We start from the raw sequence: 10171 nt of genomic DNA, 5'->3' as shown, positions 1-10171 counted from the left end.
AATGGGCATAACTGGAATAACATGAGGGAATTTCGTGATTGTTTAGATGAATGTAGCTTGTCTGACATTGGCAATCAAGGTCCTATTTTCACTTGGCAAAGAAGAAATCTTCAGGAACGTCTTGATAGGGTTTGCGCTAATGATAATTGGAACTTGGTTTTCCCTAACCGTGTGGCTTTCTACTTGCCTTTCTTTGGCTCAGCTCATCGACCAGTGTTATTATGGGAAGATCAACCTACTATTTATCCGAGAGGGGAGCGTCCTTTTCGTTTTCTAGCGTCCTGGTTAACAGAGAGCACTTTTCATGAGGTGGTTAATGGATGTTGGTCAAACAATGTAAACTGGATGCATGATATGGAGACATTTCAGATTAATGCTTCGGAATGGCATAGAAATGTTTATAGGATTGCTCTGAAAAGAAAGAATAATTTGCATGCAAAGATTAGAGGTATTGATGGATGTCTTAGTTATCAGTACAGTCATAGCCTTGACATGTTGCAAAAGGGTCTATGGAGGGAACTAGACAAGATTTATCTTCAAGAGGAAATCACTTGGTTTCAAAGATCGAAATTGAATTGGTTTGCTCTTGGAGATAGGAACTTGTGTTTCTTTCATTCTGTGACGTTGCCAGACGTAAGAGGAATCACATAGATACGTTGAAAAACTCTGAGGGAGTTTGGATTGGTGATCAGCAGGTTTTAATGGAAATGGTTGTTTCCTTCTTTGAAAATCTATACACAAAAGATCCATTACCTAAACCGGCTTTTCCAGTTCGTGGCTTTTTTCCAGTTATTGAAGCGCATGCTTTAGACACGATGAGTATTATGCCAAACAGTAAGGAGATCAGAGATGTAGTCTTCTCTTTTGGTCCATACAAGTCGCTTGGGAAGGATGGGCTTAATGCTCTTTTCTTTCAATCTCAGTGGGATAAGGTGGGTGAGTCAGTTATCTCTTTTGTGAAAGGTGTGTTTTTTCATCCGGATAATATCAAAGAGGTTAACCAAACTTTGATTTGTCTGATTACTAAGATTGATGTGCCTGAATTACTTAAAGATTTCAGACCTATTAACCTTTGTTATGTTATTTACAAGACTGTAACTAAGATTGTGGCTAATAGGCTGAAATCTCATATGGCTCACTTGGTTATGCCTAATCAATGTGGTTTTATTAAGGGTAGACAAGGAGCGGATAATATCATTGTGGCTCAGAAAATCATCCATTCCATGAATAAAAAGAGATGAGGTAAGGGTTGGATGACTGTCAAAGTTGATTTAGAAAAGGCTTACGACAAGATTTCTTTGGAGTTTCTGAAAGACACGCTTGTGGATGTTGGTTTGCCTGAGAATATTATTTCTCTGATCATGTGTTGTGTCTCGTCATGTACAATGAATTTGTTATGGAATGGATCAACCACGACATATTTTCTCCTAATCAAGGTCTTCGTCAGGGAGATCCTTTGTCTCCTTATCTTTTCATCCTTTGCATGAAAAGACTTGCTCATTTGATTAATGTAGCAGTTCAGGAGGACGTTTGGAAGCCTATCAGATTGAATAGAAGGGGACCACTGCTTTCCCATCTATTTTTTGCAGATGATCTTCTGCTCTTTACAGAAGCCACAGAAGGGCAAGCTGTTATTATTAATAAGATTCTTGATTGTTTTTGCAGGTGCTCTGGTGAGAAGGTTAGCAAGGAAAAAACAAAAGTCTTATTCTCCAGAAACGTTAATCATACCCGAGTGCAGAATCTAAGTCAGTTGATGGGCTACTCTCCTACAAATGACTTGGGTATTCCTCTTCGTCATAGCCGTGTTACAAAGAGTACGTTTGGCTATATCTTAAATCGGATGCAAGCTCGTTTAAATGCCTGGAATCAACATACTCTTTCATTGGCAGGAAGATCAACTTTGGCTAGGTCAGTTCTTACTGCAATTTGTAACACCCCGTGTATACTCGGAATATTAACATTACATTGTATTAAGCGCGCTAATTTGATCCTGTATAGTGACGGAATTGCTGTGAGAATTCCGTCGCTAATTTGATCATCGGTACTATTTTTCGTCGCAAATTCCCTCGCAAACGATTTTGTGAGGGAATTTGTGACGGAAAGTAGTAGTGACGATGAAATTAGCGACGGAATTTCTATAACAATTCCGTCCCTATACGGGTTTTTTCTAGTAGTGGCGGTGCTTAATTAAAAATGCGGAATATTCCTTTTCTTTTCAATTATGACGTCATTATCAATTACCAACTTGATTACTTAATTAATTTCATAACATAACGCCTGTATATAAATTGCAATAAGACATCTGCTGAAATACCTCAATACATAAATAAAGTGTGTATCTAAATCACGACATTACATCAAGTAATCCGGACAATATCCCGATACATTATTACAACTCCAAAAGACTCAAGACATAAACAAGACATAACAATACTATGTGTCATGGGCAATCCCCATGCTCACCAAATAGACATAGTAAACAACAAATCTCAACATAAAACTCAAAAACATAAACTGAAGCTATAAGCATAAAAGCAGCATACAAATCCAGCATCCGATCAAGGCAGCATAATATAACAGCAATCTAACTCAGCTCCGGCCTCCTGCCGCCTGAGGTCTCAACATTACCTGACCCTGAAATAAGCATTCCCCAAACGTGGGGTGAGATCTCTAAACTAGAAATCTCAGTAAGACAAGGGATCCTCAAGGATCTTCCACCCCAAGCTCACTTACATGTGCAATATAAGTTCAAAAGCATTTATATCATTATCAGTTCCAAAACTATGTAGTGCAACAGATATCTACGGCATGTGTGTAATCACTATCTACTGGCCAGAGAAATGTAGGAATACGTCTATTCCCTACATGTAGTACAATGAACACCGCTTGCACCTCACCCACAGCCACACCCTCTTGTATGTTCTACATACTCAGGCTTACCGTATAGGTGGAACACCTCCATGCATATCAACAAGGAACTAACATACAATAGCTCAACATCATTTCCAAAACATCAAAAGCATGTAACACAGCATGCATATACCATATCCCCATGGGAAATGGTGGAACCACAACATGGCTAAACCGAGGACACGAAAGCTTAACTCTAAGCTAGCTACCCAATGCCACAAGCTCAAAGTCCAATCACAGCAGATCACAATCTGATATGGACCAAATATAAATCAATAACATGTACCACATGCATACAAATTAAAGACAACGCCTTTTCATTACGTTTTCAAGTCTTAAAGCTTCTAACAAAGCCACAAGCCCTTAGTCCAATGATTCTGGCTTAATCCATTAAAAACAGAAGTTCAACTTCATCAATCTAAGGTGTACAAAAGCCCAATAGCCTACTGTATGCACAACACAGCTACTGTTCTGCGAAAACCCAGAATATCCGGATATTCCTCGGGACCATATCCGGATATGCAATATCCGGATATCTCACTGTCCATATCCGGATATGCAATCATATCCGGATATACAGATTCACATATCCGGATATCTGTTCGACAAATATCCGGATATTTCACGACAGAATGCAGTTTCTGCATTTTTGTGAAGATATCCCTTAAAGGTCCCCTTTTTACCGATTTTAAACACCTAATCATGCATTTCTAGGCATGTTCAACATTAACCAACAACAAGTTATCATCTTTTAGTCATTAGATGCATCAAGGTACCATTTTTAAGCCTTAAAACTCAAGTTAAGGTTGGTGATCATACCACAGCTCAAAAACAGCAAAGGGAGATGCTCTTGGAGCTCAACACAGCTCCTCACAATTCTGACTAAGAAGGTGCACGAAAATGCACAACAAGATGGCTCCTTTCTCCACAAAGATAGACACTTGGAGTTCACAAATGGCAAGGCCAAGGCTTCCACTACTCAACCTCCAAACTTAGCCCTCAAGACTGACTCAAACAGTGGCTAAGACTCAGAAAAGACTCTCATTTCACTCCCACAAGGCTACTCCCAAGTGTTTACAAGGTGGAAATGTGAAGAAACTCAAGAAAGATCACAACTTGGCTCAAGAAATGGAAGGGAAAGCCTATGGAACAGTAACCAGCAAATGGTCAGCCCCAACTCACGTATAGAAATCTGATCCTAGGGTTTTGTGCCCATAATGAGAGTATTTATAGCCCAAACACACTTAAACACACAGTATTAATAATTGCTACGCTTAGCATTTTAATCCCAAACTTTGGATTATGAAACTACATAATTTTCTAAGAATTAACATATTTTTCTTATATTTTTCTGAGCAACTTTCCGGTACACGCTTTTCAAAGCCAATACCGGTTTCTAGCACCAATTCTCATTATTTGGACTTGAAACTCATTTTACAAGTCCTAAATATTATTCTAGTAATTATCATGCACTTACTTTAATTTTCCGGGATACTTTTTCGGCACGCATTTATACCGACTAGCAGAATCGGTATCTGCACTTTTCTTCCGAAAAGCGACTTTCAGCATTCTTAAGCACTTATTATGATTATTAAGCCTCATAAATAATTACTAGGGTCAATTTATGGAATCATTTCCTATTTTTGCATAATTAATTAATTAAATACCTTAATTAACGGTGCGAGTTCTTACACAATTCCTCAATATCCTATGCAAACTTGTATTATTCCTAGTGGTACGTGTGATCGTATTGAGAGTGTAACTAGGAATTTCATTTGGGGATCAACTTCTGAACGAAGGAAAGCTCACCTGGTTTCTTGGGAGACGGTTTGTTTGCCGAAGAATGTAGGGGTGCTTGGTTTTCGTAAAATTAAAGAGAATAATATGGCTTTTATCATGAAGCTAGGTCACCGTATCATGACTGATTATAATTCGTTATCGGTTCGGATCCTTCGTAGCAAGTATAAGGTGGAGGAGAGGCCCATTCCAAGTATCTCGGCTTTAGCAAATGATTCTGGTTTATGGAAGGCCATTGTTAAGTATTGGCCTCAAACTCTAGAGAATTCTCGTATCATTTTAGGGGATGGGGTTCATACGTCTTTTTGGATGGATTCGTGGGTGCCAGGATGTCCTCAACTTGTTTCTCTGGCCGTTCAACCTATTCCTCCTATTATAACTCATTGGTCTACGTCTCAATTTGTAACTTGTTATGGTAATTGGGACTGGCCTTTATTCCAGCACCTTCTTCCTACTTCAGTATTAGACAAGATTCGTAGTGTGCTCCCTCCTACAGTGGATCCTTCTTCGGACCGTGTTATTTGGGCAGGTAGCCAAGATGGGATTTTTCGGTGAAATCAGCTTATAACTATCTCATGGGTACCTCGCATTATCATCAGGATAGGATTTGGAAGGTAATTTGGGCTTGGCCTGGTCCTGAACGTATTAGACAATTCTTATGGCTTCTCTACAAAGGTTCTCTTTTAACTAATGTTCGTAGAGTGCATCGTCACATGGCTACAGATGCAGCGTGTCTGAGATGTCATTATAATCTTGAGGATAGTTTACATGCCATTAGAGATTGTCCTGGTGCCAGGGAATTATGGGAGCATTGGGTTCCTTCTGATAACCATAGTGACTTTTTCTCCGTGGATCTTCACCTATGGATTCAGACAAATCTAGGATTAAAAGGTCTGTTTCAAACTGATCGAACTTGGCCTTTGTATTTTGGGGTGATAGCTTGGTGTTTGTGGGGGGAAAGAAATAAAGCGGTCTTTGATCAAACTAGCACCTCGACGTATGGTCTCATTAGGCGTATTACCTACACTTGTGGTAATATTCAATTGGCTAATGAAACCCTTATTAAGATTGGTAATTTGGAGCTTAGAAGAGAGGAACGTCTTATTCACTGGAATTTTCCCTTTGAGGGTTATGTTAAACTTAATGTGGATGGTTCCAGCATAGACAGTGGGTAAGGACTGCATGTGGTGGAGTCATAAGGGATGCTGCTGGGAACTGGTTAACTGGTTTTACAAAATTCCTTGGGAGTGGTACTTCTACTTCAGCGAAAATTTAGGAGTTCTTGACAGGTATGGATCTAGCTTGGCATAAGGGATTTAGGAGAGTCTTTGTGGAGGGTGACTCCAAGGTGGCTTTGGAATTTATAAGAAAAGGGTGTGACGTAAGTCATCCTCTTTCTGCTTTAATCATCCGAGCTCATAGCATGCTTCAAAGAGACTAGATTATTCAGCTTAGTCATACTTATAGAGAAGGCAATTTTGTTGCTGATTGGCTTGCTACTCATGCACCTCATCAGGATGGACAACTGATTATGCTGGATGTCCCTCCAACGACTTGTTTGGAATTGTTTCGTAATGACTTGAGGGGAGTTAGTCTCCCAAGATTGTGCCCAGTATAGGGCTTTTTTTTATGTTGCTTTAGTTTTCATTGTATTTCCAAAAAAAAAAATAAAATTCCATTCTCACTCACCACTAATATTTTTGGGTTACATTTATCCTTTACATGCTTCAATTTTGCCCTTAAGAGTCCATTTGTTGGATAGGATGTGATATGGGTGAATAAGACAAATGGGTTGGGTAAAAATAGGAAATGATTGACCCTAATAAGCTCATATCCCTATTTTGTATTTGATATGCACCAGATAAATAGTCAGATAGGATAATGTTATTATATACGGGTATTTGAGGCAATTGTACAGTGTCATAATATGATAAAAATAGAAGAAAAAAATATGATTTTTTTAAAGTTGACTTTTAAACTATTTTTTGTACTTATTTACATATTGATTCTAATTTTAAATTATTAAAAATCAAAAATTTAAATAAGAAATATTGAAATACATAAATAATTTATAAAATTTGCAAAATAAAAAATATATATTCTCACCAAATAAATTTTTAAATATTAAGTTTTTAATTGATCGCCTATATTTGTTGTCGATGACTAACAGTACTGATGAGTGATGGTGGCGATGGTAGTGGCAGTGCAACAATGACAAGTATGAGAGGTCAATGGTGGTTATAACTGTTGTGGAGCTGGTGGCTAGGAGTGATAGTGTTGGTGCCAACAATGATTGATGATAATTGTGGTGGACGGTGGCGGCGCCGACTATGATTAATGGAAATTATATATGGCTGATCAATGGCAATAAAGGTGGCTAATGATGGCAATGGTGGTCGGTGTCTAGTGGTAGCCGGTGACAATGGTGATGGCTAATGATGGTAGTGGATAATAGAGGTGGCCAATAATCGACAGCGGCAACCCGTGGCAAGGGTTGACCTTTACATGCTCAATAAAATTTGTAGAAAAAATGCATAGGGTTACATTTGAGATGATAGGGATGAGACATTTATCAGCCATCTTATCTATTTTTAACCTGAGTTTCCCTTAACAAATGTTATCACACAAAATAAAATGAGTTAACATGATAAATTTACCACGTGAGTAGGATATGAAAACATATCCTATTTTGTCTTCTTTATTCTCATCGACAAACGACAAACGGACCCTAAAAGTAAAACTTTTGCTTATGCTGACCACCACTCGCTTCACTGGGACACAAACTTTATTTCATCTACCACATCCTATTGTGAAGTTCTTTTCAGATGCTTCTTTCTTCCTCAAAAATCATATCAACCATGAAATGAAATGCTTCTACGGGACCAGTACAGCAATTACAAATTACATAGATCAAAGGGTGTGCAAGGTTATGCTCATGGAGGACCAAATTGAGAAGAACCGAAGTTAAAGAAAAATGTACATCAATTAGTTTTTAAGTGTGTACTAATCAAAGACAAAGCACCCCCAAGATTTTTGGCCTTAATGCTTATATACTCCTTCACAGTCAAAGCACGAAAGCGAGGCACAGAGTTGAGAACCAAAGGAGAAACTACATAATCCACTGGGGGACCATAGAAATAAGCCACCGAGTATCTCTGCTTTGTGTTGTTCACGGTTACACGGTGTAACGCACAGCGAAACCTTGAGTTTGAAATGATATGCATAATGTCACCAGTGTTAACAACGAGGGCGTTAGGGTCAGGGTGCACAGGGACCCACCCTACACCTTCCTTGAAGATTTGGAGGCCACTGGTTTGGCTTTGGTGGAGTATTGTGAGAAGGGACGTGTCTGTGTGTGGTGCTAGACCCATGGCTCGGTTTGGCTCTGGACAACAAGGGTAGAAATTCAGCTGAACAGCCCCACAGTGGTTGGTTGAACCAATCCACTTCTTTTCTTCATCTGAAATGCCCAATAAGTTGAATATCATGTGTGTTAGTTTCTCTGCTAGCATCTTCAATTGCTTCTGGTAGTTCTCCATTATATCACTGCACAAACACAATTTTGTTAGTTTTTAGAATTTAAGATTTTGTAGGTAGCGGTGGTAAGATTGTTCCTGCAAGGAATATCACATGTTCGATTATGAAAAATAGACTATTTACATAAATAATAGGGACATAAATGAGAAAGCAAGACTAGAGTACTAGTAAAACGGTTCATATGTAAATGAAAAGATTAATAGTTCAAATCCAGAAAATAATATATTCGCAAATATATAAAGATAAGACTGTGTGCAAAAATTGTCCTCACTTCAAACATATTTGCAAATATATAAAAATAAGGTTGTGTACAAGAATTGTTCTTACTCCACTTTCTCTAGTAGAAGTTTAATGGAGAGTGATATTTTTTATTATTAGGATAGAGCCGGTGCAAACAACCCTCGTACCCTTTGGATGAGCCTTTTGTTTGAAATTTGCCCTTTTTATATAGAAATTAAGGTTTTTTTTATTATTAAAATAATAAAAAAAGGCATGTGATCTAGCTGAGTTTCGTTATGAGTTTGTCTTTACTCTTTTGGGTAGGTGAGATGTTGTAAGACCTCAGACTGAAGCATCATGAATATAATATTCAGAGGATATTTTTACTTACAGATTTGAAGCTAATCTAAATCTCTAACCTTAGCTTTTACAAATTATTTTATCATGTCCATGTGATGGTTGAAAAAAAAATTAATCATATATAGCTAATGAGGACAAAACAAAAATATTTTTAATCTTGGAGAGAGAGAACTGAATACTAAAGCACTTTGTTTAATATATGCGTTGTTAAATGAAGTGTTAAAATTCAAACTAATATAGGACTCTCTTCCAAGTAGAAACTCGAACCAACCATATATTGTAATAATGGCTTCCATTCCGAGAAAAACTTTAAATGTTATCAAAGCAAGTCTCTACTAATTAACATATGATAGTCCACGTTGCATGGAAATTGCATGAGATTGGAGCATTTGTACTTACCAAAATCGTTCATAGTCATTAGGCCAGATCTTTTTAGCATCATCAGATGGAGAACCCATGATGGTAAATCCTTCATGCCACATGTACTTGGTAAAAAATGGTGATATCCGAGCTCTGCCGTATCCGGTGGCACCGCCGGCTGATCTCAGGCCTTTCAATTTCTGCTCGGCGGGGAGGGCAAAGAGCTTCTTTGCCTCCACTTGAACCTCTTCAATAACACTCAAGGGTATGCCATGGTTCTTCAATTGGAAGGCACCCCACTTTTCACATGCAAGGCCTATGAGTTCCATGGCATTAGGATCCATGAGGTCTATGATGGGTATGAATGATTCAACTCCATCATAGCATCCATTGAATGAGAAATGATGATGATCATCATCAGATTGAGGCCATGCATGAGAATCAGGTAAGGTCCTAAGTGAAGAAAAGTCCAAGGGGATAATATGATGGAGGTTAAGAGGGAGGTCTCTATAGGCTTCAGAGAGAGTAGTGGCCATTTCAAGATGAAATTGCAAGCTAACAAAGATAGAGAGTTGGATGTGGCTGATTGATTAGAACTTAAGTATATAAATATTATAAGAATATGAATTAGACGAGATTAGGTTAAAATGATACAGTTGGGTGAAGGTTGGCTATTGGACTGAGTTGTGTCGGATTTTGTTTTTGGAGGAATATGGTTGAATAAGACAAAAGATGGAACAAACAATTTTGAAAGATTGTGGCATCTCAACGTCTTAAATATTGAAAAATAAAAGAAACGATTTGTTTATTCCATGATAATGTTTCATAATTCAGCAAAGGGGAAGAAAAAAAAAAAAAAAAACAGAAAAAATTGATAGAGGATCCCTTTTTGTTTCCCTTTTAGCTTTTGTGGACAAAAATAGGGCACGCTTTGTCTTTTAGTATCCAAACCTAATGAACGAGAATTGGCTTGATCTACAGAGAG

General features: G+C 38.0%; 1 protein-coding gene across 1 annotated transcript; it reads right to left on the bottom strand.

Annotated features, from left to right (window-relative positions):
- Positions 1-7691: 7691 nt before the first annotated feature.
- On the bottom strand, positions 7692-9722 carry LOC133303655 (gibberellin 3-beta-dioxygenase 1-like). Its single transcript, XM_061503599.1, has 2 exons — positions 9226-9722; positions 7692-8256 (listed from the first exon to the last, which is right to left on the bottom strand). Exons 1-2 carry the CDS (start codon positions 9720-9722, stop codon positions 7692-7694), a joined length of 1062 nt encoding a protein of 353 aa, XP_061359583.1.
- Positions 9723-10171: the final 449 nt, after the last annotated feature.

Source organism: Gastrolobium bilobum, unplaced genomic scaffold (assembly GCF_033153095.1).
Source record: "Gastrolobium bilobum isolate Gb01-03AN ecotype WA unplaced genomic scaffold, APGP_CSIRO_Gbil_v1 utg522, whole genome shotgun sequence".
NCBI lineage: Eukaryota > Viridiplantae > Streptophyta > Magnoliopsida > Fabales > Fabaceae > Gastrolobium > Gastrolobium bilobum.
This window is presented reverse-complemented; position numbering and strand designations above follow the sequence as displayed.

Coding starts and splice junctions, on each gene's coding strand:
- LOC133303655 (XM_061503599.1), bottom strand. CDS start 9,722: ATGGCCACTACTCTCTCTGAAGCCTATAGAGACCTCCCTCTTAACCTC. Junction 8,257..9,225: donor AATGACTATGAACGATTTTG/GTAAGTACAAAT, acceptor GTGTTTGTGCAG/TGATATAATGGAGAACTACC.